The sequence below is a fragment of the Parambassis ranga genome, chromosome 8 (assembly GCF_900634625.1).
Source record: "Parambassis ranga chromosome 8, fParRan2.1, whole genome shotgun sequence".
NCBI lineage: Eukaryota > Metazoa > Chordata > Actinopteri > Ambassidae > Parambassis > Parambassis ranga.
In genome coordinates this window covers 7477417-7501645 of record NC_041029.1, presented here as the reverse complement: position 1 = coordinate 7501645, position 24229 = coordinate 7477417, and the positions used below count along the sequence as shown (strand labels likewise).

The 24229-nt window shown below is 43.4% G+C and overlaps 3 protein-coding genes across 8 annotated transcripts; 1 reads left to right on the top strand and 2 right to left on the bottom strand.

Moving 5' to 3' along the window:
• Nucleotides 1–1375: 1375 nt before the first annotated feature.
• On the top strand, nt 1376–9198 carry atxn2l (ataxin 2-like). 3 transcript variants are annotated; one of them, XM_028412272.1, is made up of 24 exons: nt 1376–1471; nt 1644–1729; nt 2097–2142; nt 2526–2582; nt 2665–2736; nt 2923–3109; nt 3286–3404; nt 3586–3677; nt 3942–4145; nt 4276–4586; nt 4741–4824; nt 5028–5168; nt 5385–5462; nt 5546–5619; nt 5794–6104; nt 6220–6289; nt 6379–6540; nt 6619–6682; nt 7144–7310; nt 7478–7607; nt 7896–8008; nt 8239–8421; nt 8578–8743; nt 8829–9198. In XM_028412272.1, exons 2-24 carry the CDS (start codon nt 1713–1715, stop codon nt 8885–8887), a joined length of 2907 nt encoding a protein of 968 aa, XP_028268073.1. In that variant the 5' UTR covers nt 1376–1471; nt 1644–1712; the 3' UTR covers nt 8888–9198. The 3 variants fall into 3 exon arrangements, with proteins under 3 accessions (XP_028268073.1, XP_028268071.1, XP_028268072.1); XM_028412270.1 differs by having other exon boundaries at nt 1377–1471; nt 2097–2154; XM_028412271.1 differs by having other exon boundaries at nt 1378–1471; nt 2097–2154; nt 5546–5607.
• Nucleotides 9199–9626: 428 nt separating this feature from the next.
• On the bottom strand, nt 9627–15181 carry LOC114440105 (uncharacterized). 4 transcript variants are annotated; one of them, XM_028412395.1, is made up of 13 exons: nt 14594–15181; nt 12566–12675; nt 12415–12448; nt 12302–12330; nt 12089–12146; nt 11943–12001; nt 11811–11843; nt 11400–11445; nt 11255–11319; nt 10942–11034; nt 10698–10730; nt 10494–10602; nt 9627–10422 (listed from the first exon to the last, which is right to left on the bottom strand). In XM_028412395.1, the coding sequence occupies exons 2-13, from the start codon at nt 12666–12668 to the stop codon at nt 10380–10382; spliced, it is 705 nt and encodes a 234-aa protein (XP_028268196.1). In that variant the 5' UTR covers nt 12669–12675; nt 14594–15181; the 3' UTR covers nt 9627–10379. The 4 variants fall into 4 exon arrangements, with proteins under 4 accessions (XP_028268196.1, XP_028268193.1, XP_028268197.1 ...); XM_028412392.1 differs by having other exon boundaries at nt 10498–10602; XM_028412396.1 differs by having other exon boundaries at nt 10498–10602; nt 11400–11442.
• A 1228-nt stretch (nt 15182–16409) lies between these two features.
• Nucleotides 16410–21724, bottom strand: spns1 (SPNS lysolipid transporter 1, lysophospholipid). Its single transcript, XM_028412327.1, has 13 exons — nt 21470–21724; nt 19917–20132; nt 19756–19821; nt 19475–19611; nt 19145–19296; nt 18994–19060; nt 18756–18898; nt 18483–18635; nt 18200–18389; nt 17474–17539; nt 17275–17373; nt 16898–17066; nt 16410–16789 (listed from the first exon to the last, which is right to left on the bottom strand). Exons 2-13 carry the CDS (start codon nt 20122–20124, stop codon nt 16719–16721), a joined length of 1521 nt encoding a protein of 506 aa, XP_028268128.1. The 5' UTR covers nt 20125–20132; nt 21470–21724; the 3' UTR covers nt 16410–16718.
• Nucleotides 21725–24229: the final 2505 nt, after the last annotated feature.

Genomic DNA, 24229 nt, shown 5'->3' with positions numbered 1-24229 from the left:
ACTTTGAGGCCACGCCCCCGCCACACCTTCAGACTTTTGTAAGAGTTTTTGAATGCGTCTATTCCCTATGGTGTCCTGAGTGGACACAGTGAGTTTTAGCTCATTTGGATGAAGTATGCGAGGCGTGAAAAGTTTTGCAGCAGGGTCACAAATCGCCAAAAATTAAGAGAAATTTCAAAATTGCGGACTTCCTGTTGGGTTTGGAGGGGGGGTCCAAGAGACTTTTTTGTGCATCTTGGGGTGATACACATGTGTACCAATTTTCATGACCCTACTCAAAACAGGCCAGGGGGGCAGGCAGAAAAACCTATGAAAACACAACATTTTGTGTAGCCAGTAGGTGGCGCTCTGTCAAAGCCTCAATATTGTTGTATAGATGTGTTTAGGGTCAGACTCTGATCATACATGTGACATTTCGTACAGATCGGACAGAAAACGAAGAAGTTATAGAGACTTTCTGTGTCCTCAGAAATGGTCAAACTTTGAGGCCACGCCCCGGCCACACCGTCAGACTTTTGTAAGAGTTTTGGAATGCGTCTATTCCCTATGGTGTCCTGAGTGGACACGGCGAATTTCAGCTCAATCCGTTGAAGTATGCGAGGCGTGAAAAGTTTGGCAGCAGGGTCACACATCGCCAAAAATGGCCACAAACCTTCAAATGGCGGACTTCCTGTTGGGTTTGGAGGGGGGGTCCAAGAGACTTTTTTGTGCGTCTTGAGGTGATACATATGTGTGCCAATTTTCATAATCCTGTGTCAAACCGGCCAGAGGGGCTACGCGTTGGGGGCGCTATAGAGCCATTTTTATATGTGCATTTCAAAAGTCAGCAAATTTCAAAATTTTTCGGGCGAATGAATTTTTCTACCAAGTTTGGTGAGTTTTTGGGCATGTTAAGGCCTCCAAAAATGCGATCTCGGAGGGGGAAAAAAAAAAAAAATAATAATCCTAAGGGTTTCAATAGGGCTCTTGCACCATTCGGTGCTCGGGCCCTAAAAATGATCAATAATTGATACAACTGTTACAATTTCCGATAGCATGTGTAGAAGCAAACAAAAATACCTTTCATAGAGAGCAAATGTGTTTCAGTTAACACCCAATTGCAAGTAGTATTTGCAATACCGCGTTATTACCAGTTATCATTTAACTTATACCACTAAAATGTGAAGTTTCGTGGTTCCGTCCATGGTGTGAGGTTAAACCTGAATCATAACAGTCCCATCTGAACTAAAGAAAACACGGACCAGTCGGGAAGTTTAATGATTGACAGACCGTCAAACCAATGACAAAGCAGATTGAAATCATGGAGAGAGAGAGAGAGACATTGTCCAATCAGACTTTACTGTTGTATATATGGGCGGGGTTTAAAATTGGTGCGTTCGATTTACGCGCTTCGCTGAGCCCGGTGGTTGTTTATGGGTCGCATATGTGTGGCAATGTTAACACGTCTTGACTGGTGACACTGAAAGAATCGGTGAGTCGACAAACATTAAACACTGTTTGCCGCACATATAAAATTACACATTTGATATTAAAATATCGGGAACGCTTGCCCGCTTGCATAAGTCAACCCATGTCACGTGGGTAGCAGTTGCCAGGTATTGTCAAATCGAGCGTACCCGGTGTTGTGTTTTGTTGTTTTTCAGGGGTGAATCGTGTTTGGCCTGTCAAATCGTGTGACTTTTCACCGGGACGACGAGACTGGAATAACAGGGATGCACATGACTAAAAAGTACAATTTACATGTCTAGACTTATTCACCTGTCAATTTCCAATGTGCTGCAAGCGTCATTTACAGCGGTTCGTCTGTGTCTCTGTTGCTAAAATTCGTCGTCTACGCTAAGCTAGCTGTGTTAGCTTAGTTAGCTAGCCGATTTTACTGCTCTATCCAACAATAACAACACAAAGCGACCAGACATATCCTTTAAGAGTAACAGTTCAGATAGCGATTGTTATTTTAATGTTTACAAAATCATAGAATGTCAGACTTTTGTCACCGCTCTCAAGCTAGGAAGATTGTTCGGTACCTGTTTGAGGGTCGTTTATTGTTCTCCCTGGGTGAGAACAGTAGGCTGATGTCAATATTGCTTCTTTTCCAGGACCAGGAACACAATGAAACCACCTTCCCAGGCTCAGTCACCTCCTGTAAGCAGCTTAGTAAGTACTGTCATCTTGATGGGTGATATAAACCAGGCTGTGGTGGTTTTGAGTAATTGTTTGTTTAGGTATGGGTTCCTAAAGAATGTGGGTGTAATGTGTGGTCAGGATTGGCGCTAACCACAACAGAGATAAAATAAGAAATTGATAAATGTGTTGTGCCTCTGAAGTGTTGTATATCTGGTCAAATGTTGGTCCATAATTAGGCCGAGGGGCTTGACATATGAGCGACATTTAAATGTGTGTTTATCAGAGTTTTCAGTCAATCATTTTATTCAACCTTTCTGTAAAGTCCTTTTTTAATTCAGCAGTTTGGTCTAAATCGTTCGGCCTATGTCATCATCTTTATCATTGCGCTCTGTTTTTTGCAGGTATTTGAAGGCATCTATAACAATGCCCGGATGCTTCATTTCCTTACAGCAGTCGTTGTGAGTAATGAACTTTTATATCTGCCTCCAGTCCTGTAAAAGCATGATTTATGTCTTTCTTATTGGCTGTCCTTGCTTCCAGGGCTCCACTTGTGATGTGAGAGTGAAAAACGGCACCGTGTATGAAGGAATCTTCAAGACGCTGAGCTCACAGGTGAATAAGCCTGTTTTACCAACTAATGTCATAATAAGTGTTACGGTTGCTTCATTTGCTGTACAAAACGTCCGCTGCAAAGCTCTATGTCTTGTAGCAAAAAGCCTGAACTGTATTTGAAAACCAAGGTCATTGCAGTCGCTGAAGCTACATGGATGCTGACTTTGTCTACATCTATACTGTTAGTGTGAGCTGGCTGTGGATGCTGTTCATAAACGGAGTGATGGAGATGAAGGTGGAGGAGGTGAAGAAGGAGGAGGTAGCCAGTCCTCTCTTCCCAAAATTGAGGATATTACTGACACCATGATCTTCAGCCCTGCTGACCTTGTCACAATGACCTGCAAAGATGTTGACTTAAATTTCGCCGTCAGAGGTAACCACAATCCACTCTCGGAAACTGGAATTTTTAATGGCTATATCATTGCACAAAATCAATCACCTGTCACAGACACACATAACATAGTAATGATCTTATATTTCTGGCATTGATGAATAACCATAAAGTTGGTAAAAGGCTGATTTTTTTTCTATGCTTATGTGTTTGTGCAGACACATTCACTGACACAGCCATCAGTTCTTCACGGCTGAACGGGGAACACCGGGAAAAGGTGCTGCAGAGGTGGGATGGAGATGGAAACGGAGCCAACTTCGAGCTGGAGTCAGACACAGTGAGGAAACACCTTTTTTTAACCAACAGTCCTGAATTGATGTAACTTATCTTTTATTACATCTGGTTTATAGTTTCTCAGTGGTTTTGTTCATGCTTCTTGTCCTAATGAGTACCACTGTTGCCACCTTCATGCTACTGCATCATCTTTCTTGTTTCTTAATCATGTTTTTCTCTGTCAGTCAAACGGCTGGGATGCCAATGAAATGTTCAAGTTTAACGAGGAGACATATGGTGTCAAGTCCACGTACGACGCCAGCCTCTCCATGTACACGTAAGCAAACCAATCATCATTTAAAACTGCATTGGTTTGTTACTTTGCACTTGGAAAAAATAGTATTTACATTCACAAAATTCATTTGACTTTGCATTACATCTGGATGGAAACTTGGCTGTAAAAAAAACATCTTTTGGCAGATTGGTCAAAGGGTCCAACATTGTTTCTACATTACCATTAAATAATTAAATTCATACCATAGATGATATTCACAGCACGGTTCTAATCATATGGTTTTCTGTTGTGTGATGTGTCTCCCAGCATGCCATTGGAGCGGGGGAACTCTGAGGCTTACAGGCAGCGTGAGGCGCGAGCAGCTAGGTTAGCCAATGAGATTGAGGGCAGCCTGCAGTACCGCCGCCGAGTTTCCTTGGAGAATGATGAAGGCAAAAGTGAGGAGGATAGATACAGCGCGGTGGTTCGAGAAAGGGAGGACAGAGCGAGTCCTGGATTTTCTTCCAATAGGTATGACTTACCTGTAAACTTCTGTTGTTTTATGTCTGTAAATTAAAAGTTGACAATTGTGTCTTGTTAGATCAAACAAATGAAGATAATTATAAACTTACATTCTTTTTTCCTCCACCTAATTTTTCAGGGAAGGTAAATACATTCCTCTCCCTCAAAGGGCTCGAGAGATCGGCTTGTCTGCTGGTAGTGCCAGAACCGGTGCCTCTGGTCGAACTGCAGCACTGAGTTCTTCCAGACACCCACCGCCCAGCTCTTCTTCACCCAAACCGTCCTCTGACAGAAGTAGCCCACTTTCTGTCAGAACTGCCTACTCTCCCCACCAGTCACAAAGCAGCCCACCTGCAGCCAGCAGCCCACCATGCACCAATCAAGTTCTCCCACACTCCCTCTCACATCCACAGGCACTGGCTGAAACCACACGTTCATCCCTTAATGGAGGTATGGAACTTTTATTTTTGGTCTTAAAGACAAATTTCCATTTTTTTTATAGTCATAACATCACTATACCTTAAATGTGTCTCTTCTTGTTTCTCATGGAAGTGAATGTTTCAGAGGGAGTTATTTTGTTGAATATATACATTTTCTCTATTAGTTGCATCCAGAACATCTCCAAAATCTCAGAGACTTCAGAGCAACAGAGCTCTGCGGACCCCGAACTCACAGTCCTCTCCTGCAGGTGAAGGCCTGTTCCACTATGCAACACACATATCAACAAGAGCAGTCTTCCAAATGTATACACTGTTGTCAGATATGTATGGACCCCTAGTCCCATAAAAAAAGCTGTAGTTCATGTAAAACACTGCATCATAAGATTCATCAGTTCCTCCTCAGACTTCTACCTTTTAAAAAACCTCCTTCCTTCATCTGTTTATTCTCTAGTCACCCGTGCTCTGAAACCAGATGCGACTCCCCAGGACCCCCAGTTGGCTGGTCCTGTCTACCTGGAATCCTCCCCTTCCACTGTCAGCACAGCAACCTCCACCAAACCCTCTGGCCCCACCCCACTGTTCCCAGTTGATGGTGAGACATACTTAGTGGTCTGCAGATTTTTTTTTCTTTTTGGACATTTTAACGTCAATATTATAGGGTTTTTTCACTGGATAAAAATAAGACTTCAGTTTAGACCATGAAGATACCACTAAGAAGGATGATCTCTTATTTGACCTAATAAGCTCAGTCAAACAATTGAAAAATAATTAAATATATATATATATATGTTACTTCTATGTTTCACAGTGAATGAAATCCTCAGCACAGCTGCTAAAGAGCGAACTGAAAGTCTGTCCAGTCCACAAGAAAGCAAAAGCAGCAAAGGTAGAAAATTTACATGTTTACAACATTTACATCTTACTACTGTGGTAAATCTGATGACCTTTGTCTCTCTTTCTCTTTCCCAGTTCCATCAGTTCAGCAGAGATCCCAGCTTGAAGAGCTCCGCAAGTTTGGCAAGGAGTTCAGGGTAAAAGTCAGGGTCAGGGCTCATGTATTTACATACATACAATACACATCATATTTCTAAATATGTACCCTATGTAATTTAATGTATGAGAGTGATATTAGGTCTTAAAGTCTTAAGAAGTGTTCCTCTGTGAACCTGCAGAGAGTAAAGTCACACTGCTGACCTCTGTTTTCCTTCCTTCGTCAGCTGCAACCCAGCTCCTCTCCTACAGCGAGCTCAGCCTCTTCAGAGGCTCCTGTGGAAAACTCTGCCCCACCAGTGGAGTCCTCCTCCTCTCCTGGCCCAACTAAGTCTGCCACCTCTGCACAAGATCTTCAACAGACTGCAGAGACTGCTCCTCCCACATCAACCTTGACCCCCTCTGCTCCACCTGGCCCCCAGTCCTCAGGGTTAGAAGGGCCACAGTCAGGGACGACCCCGCCAGCCACACCTAACAGCGGAGAGGAGTCATGTCCAGAGAGCAGTGAAAGAACAGAGGCAGCAACTGTGGCTGCTGCGTGAGTAGCGATTGCTCCTTCAGCAGTCCATCCACCCAGACATAGTGTAGGCTGTGTGGTCTCTTTTTTTATTACATATGTTTTGGTGAATTATGGTTTCTCTTCTGGTTTTTAGGCAAGTAAAAAACTCAACTCTGAATCCAAATGCAAAGGAATTCCTTCCCATTAAATCAAATGCAGCTCTGGTTAGTGTGTTGAGACTGTCCACACACACTTATAGAAGATTATAAAACCCCTAAACAGCAGCAGTGTGACATCCTCTCTGTTTTCACAGAAGCCTGCATCGGCCCCCACACCTCCTCGACCAACCCCGCCCAGCCCCTCTGTGGTCCTCCAACCTCCCGGACAGCCAGGGGGAGGGGCCATCTACAGCAACCCCCCCTCACACTACCTGTCCTACATCTCTCCGATCCCCATACAAGGGCACTCCATTCAGGTTTGCATTTCCGTGTCATTGCCTCAGCTGAGCAAAGAGGCTGATGTGATTTTTAATGTCTCCATGTCTTCTCCTCAGGCTCCTCAGATGTATCAGTACACCATGTCGACTGTCAGTCAGGGCAAATACCCCAGACCTAAAGGTGACTGCACACAGTTCGAAAATGTTTTATTTGGGGTCTAACTGAACACCTGTGCAAACCATGAGAAACCACAGAATAGAGCCCTGCATTGGCCTCAAATCTAGGCTTTAGCTTGACAGTTTTCTCCTCCCCATGACACTATACTACTGTTGTAGCAAATAAAACAGTTCGGGTTAGTTTTTATTGGGAACATAGTTGTACTGTTTTTCATTTCTTTATTGTTCCTCCTTGTCATATGTCAGTCTGTTAGGTTTTCATGTCGGTAAATTGTGTAAATAAAAGTGAAACACTCAAAACACTTGAGGTGTGTAATAAATACCAGAGGTGCGCAGGTAAAACTGAACCTGTGTGAAAAGTACAATAAAAAGTTTCTTTAAAGTGATGAAAATATAAAAAGAAAGCAGACTCAAAAATATGAACTTTGTTTACTTCTGGTGTAACTATCTGCTCTACTGTTTCAGGCCCAGTTGTAGGTCAACGTCCGGACCACCACGCCTCCACAGCTTCCCCCATGATTTCAGCTGCTGTCTCTGCAGCAGGACCCCCACTGGTGGCTTCACCTTACACACAGTCCTACCTACAGTATGGACAGGTGATCCAGGCCATGCCTCCGCACTACCATGGACAGGTACAGCATCACAATGTTGGCCTTTTGTGATGAAAATGTAGTCTTGTTAAATCATCATCACATTTTCCCCATAACAAACAGACCACAAGATGAGACTGTGACTGCAACATTGTTTGACTTTGACTTTGTTTTTTTAAATTTTCTTCTACGTCTCCTGTTCTTTTCAGCCGGTTTACTCAATGCTGCAGGGGGGTGCAAGGATGCTAACATCTGGGGCCCCTCAGCCAATGGGTCCACCTGGGCACCAATATCCTGGTCAGGCTGAGGGCCCACCGGGGCCCCAACAGGCCATGTATGGTATGTAGACAAGAGATGACCTTAAGGTTTTCTCTCACAGTCACATTTTCAGAACAGAGTTTAGCCTTTGTAGTAATTTATTAGTCAGAGCTATGAAAAAAAGTATGATATAAAATATTCTTGCGACCTACACGACCGAATGTATCTCTGATGTAATGAGGTCTTAAGTTCTACGTAGGAAGCTACAGTTCCAGCAGGTACAATTTAAATGATCTAAATGAAGTTTGTTTTTGAAATGATATATAAATTAGTAGAGGAACACTGAACCTGTCATTTGCTTTCTCCCAGCTGCTCAGTCCTTCTCTCACCACTCGGGCGCCATACATCCTCAGCCTTCCAGCACCCCCACCGGGAATCAGCCCCAACCCCAGCACACAGCCCCCAGTCCAGGACATGCTCAGGTGGGAATAAACTTGCTGAATTGCTAATACATGCTGAATTTCAAGAAAAGAGTTGTAAAATAAATATTTCGTCAGCACCACTTATACTTTTTCACAAGGGGGTGCTGCTACACATAAACGTTGTGTTCTATTAAAAACTATAATACCATTAAGTTAATTGGATCCTCTTTTTGTGACAATATATTATGTCTTGATCTCTGTGAGTTTTAAACTGGGCTTTTCCTTCTCAGGCGGGTCAGGGTGGCCCTCAGCCTCAATCCTTGTTCCACTCTGGAGGTCTGTCAGCCCCCACGCCTCCTAACCTGGCACCGGGCCACAACTCTCCACAGGCTTCCTACACCATGCAGGGGTACAGCCTCCCCACCCACCAGGCACTGCCCCACGGCTTCCCATCCATCAGCCAACTTACACAGGTGACAGAATGCCTCAGCCAGAAAAGCACAGGTTGAATAAATATAGATATTAATGATGGCTCAGTTACATTTAGTGTCCCAGTAATAGCTGCACAGATATTTCAAAAATATTTTCTTTGGATAGAAATATGAGTGTTGCATCCTCGTCTTCTGCAGGCTTCTGTACCAGGAGGTATGTCTGGACCTCACCACTCTGCTGGCCATGGTCCACCTGTCATGCTGCATTATGCCCCCCCTCAGCAGGGCAGTGGCTCTAACCCACAACACGGCCCACCACCCCAACAGGGGGCACCGCAACACTTTTACATCGGACCTCCTCAAGGTAAAACACAGACCTCAACAGATTTTTACATTGAGATCCTAAATTGCAAGCTTTGAAATTACACATTTGTCATTTTGTCTTCCAGCTGTTCAGGTTCAGGCCCATCCCACCCAGCAGCTGTCCTTCCACCCGTCTGCCAACTGAAACGTCCTCCTCATGGCATGGACAGTTGCAGCGTTGAACCATTCCCACCTCTCGACCTAACTTTGACATGTCCTTATTTTTACCCAGCTCTTTTAGAAAGCAGACAGCAGACAAGAAAATTCTCAAATGAAGAGTTTCTGGATTTTAATATGTAAGTTCAGACTGTTTTAACACATGGACATGAAGCTGGACTGAAAACTGGTGGAAACTTTTGGACTGACAATAGTGGAAACATTGTTTTTCCTCCTCATCCTCTTTTGTCCTTTTACAGATGAAACCAGTTCATTAATAATAAAACCACTGAAAGAAAATCACTTGAATTTTTTCTAAACAAATGTTTTTAAGTATTGCAAAGCTACAAATTGCAGCTCCAATAACAATTAAATTAGAAGCTCATTCCTCTAAAGATCACTGAATGTTGAGTAAATGAAATGTTCTCATTTGTTAGGTCTGTCTTGACAGCATCAATCCACCCACCGACTCCTGGGTCACCAGCTCCAAGCTGGTAGTTAAATAAATCCATTTACTTTAAAAACCAGCAAATAACTCCAGTCACTGCAGATCTTGACTAAACCATGACCAATGTTCAACAAACTGTGAGGCGACAGAAGGTGAGATGTGTCGTAAAAAAGCTTTTAAGGAGAAATGGAGCTTGCTGCTTGCTGCAGGTGTGTGTTGTAAAACTGAAACATGCCCGCCCTGTAATCTCTGAGAACAAGAAATGACAAGAACACAGTGGTTGATTTTAAGTCTTTCAGGTTTAATTGAATTGTAGTTGCTTAAAACATTTCTAGTCTAATTGGATTAGACAAAAGTAACCACGGTAACAACACATAAATAGACTAAAAGTAATTTGTGATTTAAGATTCTCAGGAGTTGTCAGTAAAATCAAAGTAAAGCAGAAAACATATCGACTCTCCACAGGCACAAACACTGTGGTGGGTCTATAAAATAATGACTGATTGATTACTAGCAGTTTAAATGAAACAAACAAATATTTAAAAAACACTAAAGAAACTTTTCTGACAGATTCAGAAGAGCCAAAGGGAGAGAAACCGATCTGATACCCGACAGGAGAAATCCTTCTTAATGGTGTTGGTGTAAAGCTGATAGGTCCAGAGGTGGATTATTCATTTAGTGTTCCTGACCCTAGTGGTCAGTTCAACTAAACATTTAAAATCCTATTTAAAGGTAATGTTTACAGAAATAAAATGGAAAATCTCAGGAAGCAAACATGAAAGTGTGCAGCAGAACACATGCTAGCCACACTAGCAGCAAGACTGCAGATGATACCACTAAAAATATATCAACTGCTGACACTCATGTTCCCCAGAGGATGAACTTTCCTGACTGCGTATCTAGTGCCATTCTCACATCACACAATCAAATTATAATTCAAAGAGGCTTTAACTTTCACACTAGCCTCACATTAGCTGAACTCCTCATCCGCATACACTGGTTGATAGATTCTCTGTGGTCAGGCAGTCAGAGGTCATTCACCCGTCCCATCATGCACTGGGCTGGCTGTATATCCACTGAAAGGAACAAGACAAAGTGTGCTGCACAGTGTTTCACATCAGGAGCTCTTAAATATCACTGCATTAACTCACTTGGCTGATTGACGTAGTTCCCTTCATCGTCGTCGCTGCTCTCATCCTCATTGCTGTCGCAGTGAGCCAATAATGCAGGTATTACAGCTGGTGGAACACCTGAACCTGAACAATCAAGTTAATAAGCTGTGAGTAAAGGGTTATGTATGCTCACTGCATTTTGATTCCATGTTCATGACCATACAACTTAAAGGTCTTACCGATATCTGGATTCTCATAGCGGGGGATGGTGTCTGAAGAACAGAAAGGAACATTACAGATAAACACATTTAAGTTGGGCTTCATCACTGTCTGACTGTGACGAGAAATGCCGTCTATATTGACTTCCATAAACATGAAGTTGGTGAGGTTCTGGAAACTTTTTTCTGACGGCTTCACAAACACACTTTTATGCCACTTCCTGTGTGACACAACAGACTGACAAGAAATAGATCTGTAACTCACTTAGCTCATGCAGCGGCTCCACGTTCTGATAATCTGTGTCCTCTATGGTACTTGTACTTGGTGTTTTAACATTTACATATTCATGGTTAGCATCTGTGGGCGTAAATAAACAGATTAGTTCATGGCCTGGAGTCACTCATGGCTCATCCAGATTCAATCGCTTGTGTCACATTTCTGTGTGTTTGAGAATTTAGCACAAGAATTTCCATTACATGTCCTCATTTTTTTTACACGTGCAATTTTACATTCAGTTTGTGCCAGAAGCTGCTGCAGGAAACTTGCACGGATTTGTTCTCCTGTTTCCAAACTGTACCTGAGCTAGGCGTGGATGCTCGGCTGGCATTGGGTGGAGGATCCTGGCCGTCAGCCAACACAACTCTGCAGAAACCAGAGAAGAGAAGAGAGATGAGAAACTGATGAGGAAGAAAAGAGAGGTCTGTACGAGAGAGGAAACCTACATGTATCCAGGATCTTCACAGTCGCTATCAAGAGATTCAGGTCCTGCTGAAAAACAGCACTGTGTCAATGACAATTCACAGAATCAGAGGCCAATTCTTCTTCTGATCGATCAATAGGTGTTGTAGTTTCAGGTCCTAAACTCTCCACTCTTCACCAAACTTTAAGAGCAACTGTTGTAGATAAATTAATCAGCCTGTTACGTGTGACACAGACATAATCTTTTATCATGTCTGAAGGTGTGGAGGCAGCTGCAGCATAAGTCTTCTGATTGTGATTATCTGATCTTCCTCTTATTGATTGACAAACCTGATCAGTGTTTATTTATCTCAGAAATGAAATGTAGGTTCCTGTGCACATTTTTTCATCATGTACTGACTTTGTACATCTTTTGCTATCAGCATAGGTCTTACCAATGCCTGGGTTTTCATAGCTGGGATTGCTCTCTGCGGGATAGAAGAAAAAAAAAGTCAATTTGTCAAAATGTGAATGTATGATAATAATAATGAATGATTAATCCAGACCTACAGGACAAAGACACTCACCTGTTTCTGTTGGTGTGAAGGATCGGTGTCTCTGAATTCCAGCATCGACTGAAGTTGGGCTTATTGTGAAAGATAAAAACAACTAATAGTGAACATGTTGACCTAAAGTGAACGTCAAACTTCTACTGGAATGTAAAGTGACTCACTAAGGTGACAGCAGGTGGGATGGAGAGTGGATGGAGTTCAAGGTTGTGGTTGTATGTGCTGTGAGAAAAGAGGCAATCATCGCCTTCATCATCATCATCATCATCATCATCATCATCATCATCATCATCATCATCATCATCACCTTCAACACCATCAGTACCAGGCAACAAGGCACCCACATGGTTTTATATAGTGAAAAAGCTGCCACTTACACGAATGGATGATTCTGAAATCTGTGGATCTGATTAAACAAAACAAGAGTCATTATTAAAATTTAATTTGATTTATAAAACTGTTAAAAAACATTCCAGAATAAAATACTTACGGCATGTAGTCCCCTGATGCTTGTCTAATAGAGGCTGAGTGAGGAAAAAGAAATCACTTCTGTTACATCTGTCGGTCAGCAGAAGTGTGAAATCTGTGGTCTGAGGCTGCTTTAAAAGTAACTGTTAATCACAGCTAAACTTCCTCCTTACCCATCGGGCCTTTGTTCCCACAGTCCAGACAGACGGCGGCGAGGAGGATGATGGCGAGGAGGACAGCGGCCGACACAAGGACGGGGAGCCAGGAGGCCTCCATAGTTCATCTGATGAGGGCAGAGGAGGGTCAGAGGTTCTGTTCTATTTTCAATCATATATATATCAATGGCTCATTCCACAAGCTGTTTTTATAGTATTTATAAATGTGGTACGACATCAGCAGAGAACATGTCAGTCTGCTTCTTAACTTACATAAAAAAATGAAGCAGGAAGTGTCCTATTAACACTTGATCATGAAGCAGAGACTCCACCTGAAGCACAGTCAAAATAAAATCCAGCTCCTGTTTTTTATCTCAAACCCCAGTTGAGTTGTACGGTAATGTTCCTAAGGCGACATCGTCTGCTCTAATTTCTTTAACGTGTGGTGGTTTTTACTTTCCTGCCTCCTGATCACAGAGCTGCGTCACACAGGAAGAAAAAACCACCTGACACATGGTGTGACTGACAATTACGCCTCATTCCTGCACACACGAACTGTCCCAACACTGGAAACACCGGCCGCCAATCACAACATGGAACCAACATGGAAAGTTGTCTCTCTCACACAGAATCCCCTCCTCAGCTGTGTAACCTTTTGTATTTCTCCTTTTAATTTTAACACAACATCCATCTCAGCAGTGCAGCGTGTAGGGCGGCCATCTTCTGAAACACAAGTCAACACACACCCAACAAATAGAAAAGCCTAAAAAACAGTCAGAGATGGTAAAAAGGAAACAGATAACAGTATTTAAACGATTTCATCGGGCGGTTTTATGTCAACAACTGAACGTCTGACGTTTCCTCACTCTTGACACAAAGATGGAATCTGAGTGAATGAGCCTAAAATCAACTAAACTGAAGTAAAACTAAAAGGTCTAGAGTCAGATATTCTCCAAACTCACTGAGAAGTGCTGTTAGAGTAACACACAAAGAAACATCAAAGAAAAAGTGACGGTTTGAAAAACACTCAGTAACTTCCTGGAGGTTCATCTGCAGCTTTTCTTCCAACATCAAGCTGATATTAAACTTCCAGGAAGTCATAAAAGAGTGCTGAAAAAAGCAGCCATTTTTACACTGGGGTCTTGCATCAGAGACATGCTACCAGTTTCCCTCCATTTACAGTCTTTGTGCTAAGCTAAGCTAAACAGCCGCTTTAAGGCCAAGAGGATTTTTTCTTCTAATAAAAGACAGATTGGAGATGTGACACCACAGGGAAACCTTTCACTTATTCATCCTGGTACTTTTGCTTTTGTAGTTTGCTGTGTGTAAACATTATGACATAAAAAACAAAGATGACTGGCTGGGTGAAAATGGGACGTTGCGGTTTATTAGCCGCCATCATACCATAACCGCCAGACCACCATTCCGGCTGCAAGACACAGGGTAAATTCTTGTCCAGGGTTAAAATTTAACTAGATTTAAGTATGTTTTTTAGGGTCTTAGTGCAACTTTCTACCTTGACTTCATGTATCAGAAGAAATAATGCACTGCGTTTGTCTAAAAGCAATAACCCAGGCGCATGAGCACAGCTTCTGCAGGTGTGTGACTGCGTGTGGTTTTGTGAGTCCGGCTGACATCTCGTTGATGTGTTTTGCTGATAGTATCTCTTGGTTTTGCTGCTGCAGCTGTGGCCATGAACACGAATTCAAAAAAGAGAATCGTGAGTGAAATTGAAAACGAACATCCAAATGAAAGCCATTTCTTATCCAGGTCTGGATCATTATTACTGCTGCGTGCATGTGCATCAGTAAGGTCAGGTCAGGTCAAAAAGCAACTAAACTTTTAATGATGTATACGTTCTACGGAAGATATGTCACACTTCCTCGCTCTGTAGTATTTGTGCCCATTTAGATCAGAAGAGTCCAGATGAGCAGAACTACTGACCCTCTCTGTAGGGTTGGTTCCTCCACTAGGCCTCAACATTCGGCTTGACCTCCTCCCTGTGCATGCTGGGAAAAACAGAAGAAAAAATGATGGAATGCTCACCTGCACCTGAGGACAAACTGTATGGAGAGACAGTTGGATGGAGGGTGGAGGATTGGTGAAGCTGCAGCTGGTCTCCTCCACAGTATCGGGTCCACCTGAGGCGATTACAGTAAACACACATCAGCCATGTCTGGAGACGTCTTCGCTCAGGCTCGTCTGTCTCTCCTCGCTGATGAGCTGATGTGGTGATATGAGCGTCTTTGTCACCGACTCTCCTCCTCTGTCATCGCTGCACCCAATCACCTCCTCGATGAGTCGATCTTGTTTCACAGACCCTCAGAGAGGTGACAGCGGAGCATCAGCTCTTTGTCAGAGCTGAGTCTGTCCAAACTCTGAGCACAAGATCACCAAGCGTGCGACAACCCTCTGCTGATAGTGACTCACCTAACAGGTGACTCACTAACCATAAAAGTTCACGTCTTCACCGTGGTGAACTGTGTGTGTGTGTGGGCTGATCAAACTGCCCTCTCTCAGCCGCTCTCAAGTGCAACTTGCAAACTGCTGGTGGAAACTGGAAAAGAAGGCCTGCAGCTCAGAGCAGCAGAAACTCAGAACAAAGTGATTCACACACACACACAACAACCAATCATGAGGTGCAACTGCGACACCTCAGAACGTCGCTGGGTGTTAAAAAGCTGCAAGACTGTGTGAACGCTGCTGCAACCGTCTCAACATCCTCCCACCTACAAACAGGAAACCACACCGAGGGAAGGAAGCAGCGTCCTCCTCTCCTCTCCTCTTGTCCTCGTTCAGCCTTTTTTTTATCCTTCTGTTGAAGATACATAGAGCAGACGAGGGGAAAGAGGAGGAGAATGGAGAACCCCCCCAGTGAACGAAGGAGGACACCTGCAAAACACATAAACACACTGAGGGGTTTTCACACCAACATTTTATCTGATGTATGTGTGAGTGATGTGTGTGTGTGTAAAACATGATATAATTTGGGTGTCTTTTTGCACACATGAACAGCGATTTAGTGTAATTAAGACCTTTAATTTGTTCTATTCAAATTATAACTGACACTCAGCTATGTGTTTTAAATAGTGTAGACAGAATGATCAGTGTTTGTTCTAATGTGAGTATGAGACATCACTGTGAGGCTGTTCTGAGCCAATAAAATGCACATCAGGGTAAGAACGGTCACAAGACCCGAGACATGTTTCAGGAAAGATCACATTTGGTCTCTTACTGTTAGCTACACATGCCTGGGTGCTTGTTTTTGCTGGTTACACTGTGATAAATTACCACTGTTAACGTTTTAGTTTCACAAAGACTTTAGGGTTGACGGCACTTTGGTCACACTGTGTATGACAGCACTAAAGATGAAATCAGTTTAATGATACACACACAAAGAAGTGACAAGTTCTCATTTAATAGTTCACAAAAAGGATTTGCTAAAATATTTTGAGGTTGAACATAAATTTTAGTTTTTTTCCTTTTTAAATAACATTTTGAACACGTTTTCTGCAGCTTGTGCTCCACAGGGTACCCGCCTCTCCAGGCTGAATTTGACAAAATAAAAGGTCTCAGCTCTGTAAAAACTCCTCTAAAAATAAACGAAAGAAAAGTCAAACATGAATGAAATGAATAAAAAGGTACAGAGGGGAACTGTTTGTGTTGTATGAAGGTTAGTGTTATTATTAAAACTAGCTCAAATATATACAAATATACGAAAACTGATTAATAAAGCTTTTCCTGTATATAAAATGACTTCATGACTGGTTTGGTTATACTGTAGATATCTGTCTGGAAGTTGCGTGAATGTGCTGCTGATCCCACATCAGCTGCTGTAAAGGATATTTAGCAGGTTATTTTTCTCCTCAATATTAAATATACCAAAAAAATACATCCACAGAGCAGCTTCTGCCGATTCTGCTCAGAGTCTTTAGTGCTCTTTTTCGACGTTATTTCCACTCAGAAGGCTCCTCCAATTAGAAAAAATAACATCTGGAGGCAAAACAAAAAGTTGTCTAAAACGTTCCCACAGCTCAGAATCCTTATAAAAAGTAATGTCGACTAAAACTGTCAAAATAAAAGCATCCTGATGTGTTTCTGCATGGCAGACAGTCCACGTCCTTAAAAAGATGAAATAAATCAACCTCAGTGTGTGACAGGTTCAGGGTTATCAGATCAGGACGCTGGACACCGGTACACGGGTGGAGCGTCCGCTTTTTGGTACAACAATGGGCTCATCGTCTGTTAACAAAAAGAGAGTTAGGTTACAAAGCTGCTACAGGTTTAGAAGAAGGATGCAAATTATGATAAGGTGACAGCAACTCCAAATGACAGTGAGGCATCTTTGACCTGTGGGGACGTAGTTTTCGGCCCGATTGCGGTCTCTTTCGATGAAGACGGCAGTGGCAAGGAAGAAAGCCCCGCCCACCACAGCCACGAAGGAGCAGAGCAGCAGAGAGAGCTGCAGGGATCGAAACTGCCAAAGGAACGAGTCCGTCTTCCTCAGAGAGTCAGAAACCTGCAACACAGGTGGGTTTAGCGAGGAGCCTGTAATCTTTACCTGTGTATTACTCAGGAGCTTTAAGATGTAGTTTGACAAGTGTATTGTAAATGTAACTTGTAAGACTCCCTTGATAAATATGTTCCAAATCTCACAGAGTTAAATAGTCACTTATTTCTTGATAAATTAGTGTTATTTTTAACTGTAAAACTGTGTGTGGACATACCACTCCTATCATGTATGGGCTTCCTGCATCTCCCAGCAGGTGAGAGATGACGATCTGAAGAGCTTCAGCCGTGGAGCGACGCGTGGGAACGACCACGTACTGAGAAACAAGGCACAGAATCATGACGCAGTCCAAAGAGCTTTTAGTCATCTATAACCTCCCAGGGTCACATCGAATGTTTCAGAAAACGTGTTCTCACCAGAAGAATATCAGCCACAATGGCCCAGTTCATGGACAGGAAGGTCTCACCAAGGAAAATGAAGACCTGAGGAGACAAACAGAGAACACATCAAACAACATCCAGCAGCTATAGAGACACGTTGCAATCAACAAGGTGCTGAGATATCACTGCTCAGATCGACCCTCCAGAAAAGTGTGCAGCTGTGCCTGAGGAGTTAAAGAGGTCGTCCACTAACTGTACTCTTGGTGGTTTGATCTGAATATGCTTCCAGTAGCCGCACCATTGATTAAAAAATGTTATATCCGTGCAGATAGCTTTATTAAATATCCTGTTTTTATACATTAGAACTATTAATGCAAATTCCCATTGTGGGACAAATAAAGGTTCTTAATGTTAATCAGGCCAAGTGCTGAAAGCCGATCTCAGGTCTGTGACACAGAGATGGAGGAAATGGTGGCTCATGATTTGTGGTTTGCTGATAATATTGCAGGGAAATGAGAAGCGAATGTGTTTTGTGACGCACTGAGAATCAATGTTTCGGTTTCTATATATCATGATATGTTCTGTTGAATATCTCCAATAAAATATCAACATGTAGCAACGCTTGTCCTCCTGCAGCCGTACCTTTGGCCGTTCATGTTAAGACATACACTGTCTTGTAGATGTACTTCAGCTATTTAGTCCTGTCAGTGTGTAGATTCATTTGCATTTTCACACAGTGACAAGAGAAGGCTGAGAACTCACATATGTGGCGATGGTGCTGGCCTGAGCGAAGACGATGGCTAGGTAGAGAAAAGGAGCAGAGAGCAGCAGACCGGCAGCGCAGACCAGTGGGTCGGCTCTTGGCGTCCTCTTCCTCAATAGCCGACTCACCTGCACGCCACTGGCCACACCCAGCACACCTGTGACAACGGTGATGATCCCAAAAATCAGACTGTCAGTGGACAAAAAAACAAGAGAAAACAGTGTCAGGGTGCTGCTCTTATTCTGAAAAAGCCATAGAATCTGAGAGTCATAAGCGTGTTACCTGTCTGAGGAGTTGCACTGTCCCTCCAGACATGGAGCTTTCTCCCCATTGAAGACCGCTGCTCTGAAGAGGAATGTTGGAGCCCAGAGGGCAAGAGAACCTGTCACGAACGCCACCGCTGTGAAGCCGAACGTGGACAGCACGAAGCTGTAGCTGCAGAGGAACAAGCAGGCAAAACGCTGTCAACGTTCGCCATGAATCATCAGACGGGGAATTTTATACTCACAGGCACACACAGGTAAAACACTTCAATTATAAGGCTTTATGACTTACTTCTTACTGAGGGCCTGCAGGTCAGTCAGCCAGCTGGTCTGGTGCAGGTGATGCTCCGGTCGAGCTTCGACAGCCCCTCTTTTTGGCTCCTGTACCACAAAGAGCAGCAGCACCACAGCGATCGCCCCCAACGCTGGAGTCACCTACAGAAGGAGAAAAAAAAAAAATAACGTTCACAGATTCTAGAAGAAGATCAAAACACAACATGCTCAAGACAAATAAGAGCTGCTATTCTCACCCGTAGAGCCCAGTGCCAGTCCTTCGCTAGGCTGCTGACCTGTGACCCCACGATGTAGCCGAGACCACTAACAGGAAGAAAAGATCAGGACACTAAGGACACACTTCCTGTTTAATGTTTATAAATGAATCAACCAGGAATTTTCAACTACCTGCCAACAGGAATGGCAAAGTAAAAGATAGACAGCATAATTGTTCTCTTCCCCTTCACATAGAGGTCGGCAATGATGGTGGGAGCGATGGTAGAATAACTGGCTTCTCCAACTCCAACCAGACCTCGAGTCAGAAGCAGGGCCCAGAAATGCTGCACAAACATGAACAGGGTCACACTCAAATATCCTGACAAGAGGCTCTTTAAAACATCTGATTGTGCTGGCATGACATGTTGTCTTTAAAGGCAGAGGACGATATAACAGGATTTAAACTTTTTATTCCACGTTTAGACCGGCTGTCGTTCTGCAGGACGGACAATAGCCACTCACATCGTTGGGGGTGTAGGAGCTGGCGAGTGTCACCAAAGACCAGAATCCAATCCCAACACTCATGATCAACTTTCTGTTGTACCGGTCACCCAGGTAACCAAAGACAGGAGCCAGGAACATGTAACTGCAAATAAAAACTGCAAGGAAATGCACAACAAATATTGCCACTTAACAGAGGGTTTTCTCAACTTTTGTGTGATGTTTTGCTGAATATTTATTAGTTATTATGAAGTCCTGTATGCAGACATCTTGTAAACATATCACACAAACTTCTTTCTTACCTGTTTGAAGTAAGCCTGACTTCCCGTCATCAATCCCAAAAAAATGCTCTATATCTGGGAGAACACCTGATGGAGCAAAGAGAAACCTGTTAATCCGTTTTCCTGTGCAGCTAAACGTTTCAATAAATCAGTGTTGGCTGGCTTGGCCAGGTGAACAGTACCTGCCACAGTGAACCTGTCCATGTAATTGAGCAGGTTGATGTAGCAGAGGATGAGGACGGTGAGTAACGCTCGGACTTTGGACAACCCGCTGGCGGACTCCTCCTGTGGCCGCTGACCTGCCGCCCCGCCATGATCCTCAGGACCTTCCGCCTCGCTGTCAGAGGAAAAGAAGGGTGCAGTGTCCGACGCTGGCTCGACCGGAGACATGATTGACACTGAAGAAAGAGATCCACGACATATAATCAATCCACCACAGTCCTCAGACAGACAGAGCAGGAGTTTGACCTCATGATATTATAGTCAAATACCGTCCCACACAGAAGCTGAATAATATCAACAGTGGCAGCAGCTAGACCGGAAAATCCAGTTTACACAGCCTGAGTAAACACATTAACATAAGATGGCAGTGCTTCAGTTTGTTTACTATTCCACTGACAATTTTGTTGTATTATTGTCTTTCTGTTCAAGAACTTTTTCAGTTTTGGCAGCAGGAAAAAAAGTGGAGTTGCTGAAAAGCCTGAGAAGTAGGAAGAGGAAGAGAAAGGAGAAGCCACAGAAGACATGACTAAGTGAAACTACTGCCACATGATCTCTACCATGTTCTTCAAAGCAAGACTGAGGTTTGGGGCACTCGGGACAGGAGGAAGACACAGAAGTGAACACTGAAAGCTCCTCGGAGTTGACTTAATTTTGTTTATTGAATCAAAAAGGGCACTTTCAGTTATTAGCCTGGGCTGTATCTGTACAGACAAGAGACAATGACACTGTGAAACTGCTCTGCATGTAAAGGGTCATCATTCAGTTATCTTGACCTTTGCCCATTTGGAGATCTCATTGATCAGAGAGTGGTCAGCTGATGATCAGATCCTCATCAGTGCTGCTGCTCCACTGTCACAAACTCACCCTCACGTGTGTGCACGAGTAAATAATAAGCAGCAAAAAATGCCAGAGTCTAAAAGAGGACATGACTATAATTTACAGTTGTGTGTACTTGTCTTTCTTTTCAATAGGACATAGCCGCCTTTGTTTTCAGAAGACACATTGCCTGATTGAAAACGTATATGTAGCACAATAACCCAGTGTTTGTGTCTCTGTATAACAGAACCACTACTGATTGTTGTGACTTATTACAGGAGACAATCACAGAAAAATCAAGCATGACAATGGTACTCCAGACTCCATTCAGGTTTTTGTCATTTTTAGGTACTTTTCTTTGCAACAGACATAAATGTTATTTATAAAGGTGCAAAAGTGTTAAGGGGCACTGCAAAGGACACTCTGATAAATTCGGCTAAATAGTTCTTGACTGTACGCTCAGTATACAACTGCGACACACGTGAAAACGTATAACGACGATCAAAACATCGACAAATCCGCAATCTGTTCACTACAACATGTTAAATATAGAGCTTGGAGCACGGGGGAGTACATACAACTATGCAATTTGAACCATTATGGAGTACAAAATGTTTAACTGCACAGTGCTGCTGGCTGCTTTTAAGCTAGTGGCCGCTAATACTCAGCTGTTAGCTTGTTGTTCGCTGTTGTTTACCTGTGAGGATGATTCAGGACTGACGCGTCGTTCTTCTCGCTGCCGCCGGTCCAAATTTGCACGTCGTCGCACACACCGATAGACGCTATTTAAAGCCCATGTTGATGCTTTACAGAATAAGATTTCCCCAAGGACTCCGTCTGCCAGACCACAGTTAAAATCTAACTGTTTACTGAAGACTTTAGATACAACACTCCTGCGCCGCCGCCATGACACTTCTGAGCACATTTCCGCTCCGCAGCTCACATGACTTTCTTATCAGTAAACAGCATGACAAGAGCAAGTGATTAAAGACATCCTGGCTGTTAGCGGTGGAAGTATACTCTGATATAATCTTTGAAGACAAAGTGAGGGTCAGCGAAGCACTTTTACACACACACACACAAAGATTAATACTGAGAGACAGAAATGTGTTTTTCTCACAGCTGTGACTTGATGTGTAATGATCAGTGTGAATGATATGTAAATGAAGGATGATGGGCTTTAGTTTAGGACAAAGGCTTATTTTCTCTTGTATTGTCCATTACTTTAAAACAGAGCCGGTGTTCCAGTTTAACTGGTGATCATGTTGACTGGTGATATTTGTTTACATTCCAGGCAACCAGATGTGCTTGGTGTTGGCCTCCGCAGATTCGTCACAATCCGAGACCACTCCTATGCTGTGTGGCCGTCAAATGTTGCAAGATATAGATATCTGCGTTGAATAAAAACAGCCGTCCTGTCGATACCGTGCACAGAAAGTAATGAAAACGTGCTTATAAAACAAAACAGCCACATGTATAAATAAAGCCCCATGCGGGATTCGAAACTCTGCACAACGACAATATGATTACCAACCCAGCGTCGTATTCTCTGCACCACGGACAAGCTACTGTCTCCCGTCGCTTTACCTGCACATATCTCCTTCACGGTGTTGGCCGTTCAACACACGTGAGTGATGCGGTGAACACGCCCATGTTAACCAGTGACAGTCACAACTTAACATGGGCAGATGACCCTCTTTAAAAGCGAAATAAACCAACACAAAGCAGCGTTTTACACAGCGAAACTCAGCTATAGGGAAGAATACACAAGCACGGACACCGTCACGTTGAATGGATTTGATGTGAACCATGTGAAATATGTAACTCTGGCCTTTTTGATCGGACCACCGAACTACAGCCACCATTCAAAACCATTCAAAACATAAGCTAGAAGAAACTACATACAATATGTATCGTTACTTGTGTTTGTTTGTATGTATGCACTAACGATACACATTGTTTAAATTGTTTACGGTAGTTATCAAACAAACACACAAAAGTACAAGTAGTTTCTTCTGGGGTGGCTGTGCATGGTGCCACCTGCTCTTATTTTGAAAGGTGCATTTCGCTTCCGGTGTCTGTGGCTCAGCAGTGTAATCAAACAGAGCTTTAAACTAGCTCTAAATGTTTACACCGAACCCAAAAAACGCTGTCAGCCCACGGTCTGTGTCCTCGGTGGCCATGTCTGTGTGTTTTTACATCACCTGAGTTTGCTGTGTGAGACGATCGTTTGTTTTTGAGGATACAGAAGTCGGGCCATGTTAAGTTGTGACTGTCACTAGTTGACATGGGTTAACCTCGCCGCCTAAATGTGAGCGAGTGACAGAATCAACCACAGATATTGGGATAAAGCTGCATTTAGCTCCTTTATAGGGCACCATGGAAGATGATAACTGGACTGTGGTCACGTCGTGGTGGTTGTCTTTGAATGTTCTTCACAATACCAGCGTCGCTGTGACACACAGCGCTGCTTATGTTTTGAATGGTGGCTGTAGTTCGGTGGTTCGATCAAAAAGGCCAGAGTTACATATTTCACATGGTTCACATCAAATCCATTCAACGTGACGGTGTCCGTGCTTGTGTATTCTTCCCTATAGCTGAGTTTCGCTGTGTAAAACGCTGCTTTGTGTTGGTTTATTTCGCTTTTAAAGAGGGTCATCTGCCCATGTTAAGTTGTGACTGTCACTGGTTAACATGGGCGTGTTCACCGCATCACTCACGTGTGTTGAACGGCCAACACCGTGAAGGAGATATGTGCAGGTAAAGCGACGGGAGACAGTAGCTTGTCCGTGGTGCAGAGAATACGACGCTGGGTTGGTAATCATATTGTCGTTGTGCAGAGTTTCGAATCCCGCATGGGGCTTTATTTATACATGTGGCTGTTTTGTTTTATAAGCACGTTTTCATTACTTTCTGTGCACGGTATCGACAGGACGGCTGTTTTTATTCAACGCAGATATCTATATCTTGCAACATTTGACGGCCACACAGCATAGGAGTGGTCTCGGATTGTGACGAATCTGCGGAGGCCAACACCAAGCACATCTGGTTGCCTGGAATGTAAACAAATATCACCAGTCAACACGATCACCAGTTAAACTGGAACACCGGCTCTTGGCGACATACATAGTTGCCTTAGGGCGCCACCTGCTGCATGTAGTGAATTCTACAACTGTAGCTACCAACCTTATGCTTATGCTTAGTCGTAGGAAAGGAGCTCGAAATGGTAACATCCAAGAAAGTCATGAAGTCTTACTGTAAGAGGATGAATGGCTTCATAAAGGATAAGAAAACATCTTCCAGACTGGCCGTCATGTTCAAGCGCACAGTGGACCTGAGAGACAGAAACTGCTGTGCTGCAAAGACGAACTATCACAGCACCGTTTTTCAGGATGAGGATCCTACGATCAGCTGTGGGGCGCAGTCTGAACCACTGGCAGTGGGAGCGGAGAGTGCA

What these genes read in the sequence shown, in the direction of transcription:
- atxn2l (XM_028412270.1), top strand. An exon ending in TACAAGGGCACTCCATTCAG is followed by an intron (nt 6,541 to 6,618) that starts GTTTGCATTTCC and finishes TCTTCTCCTCAG; the next exon opens with GCTCCTCAGATGTATCAGTA. An exon ending in CCATCAGCCAACTTACACAG is followed by an intron (nt 8,422 to 8,577) that starts GTGACAGAATGC and finishes CGTCTTCTGCAG; the next exon opens with GCTTCTGTACCAGGAGGTAT.
- LOC114440105 (XM_028412392.1), bottom strand. Translation starts at nt 12,668, where the DNA reads ATGGAGGCCTCCTGGCTCCCCGTCCTTGTGTCGGCCGCTGTCCTCCTC. An exon ending in TTTCAGAATCATCCATTCGT is followed by an intron (nt 12,147 to 12,301) that starts GTAAGTGGCAGC and finishes CTTTTCTCACAG; the next exon opens with CACATACAACCACAACCTTG. An exon ending in GAACTACGTCAATCAGCCAA is followed by an intron (nt 10,423 to 10,497) that starts GTGAGTTAATGC and finishes TGTTCCTTTCAG; the next exon opens with TGGATATACAGCCAGCCCAG.
- spns1 (XM_028412327.1), bottom strand. Translation starts at nt 20,124, where the DNA reads ATGTCTCCGGTCGAGCCAGCGTCGGACACTGCACCCTTCTTTTCCTCT. An exon ending in GTCAGGCTTACTTCAAACAG is followed by an intron (nt 19,612 to 19,755) that starts GTAAGAAAGAAG and finishes ATTTCCTTGCAG; the next exon opens with TTTTTATTTGCAGTTACATG. An exon ending in TTTGCCATTCCTGTTGGCAG is followed by an intron (nt 19,061 to 19,144) that starts GTAGTTGAAAAT and finishes TCTTCCTGTTAG; the next exon opens with TGGTCTCGGCTACATCGTGG.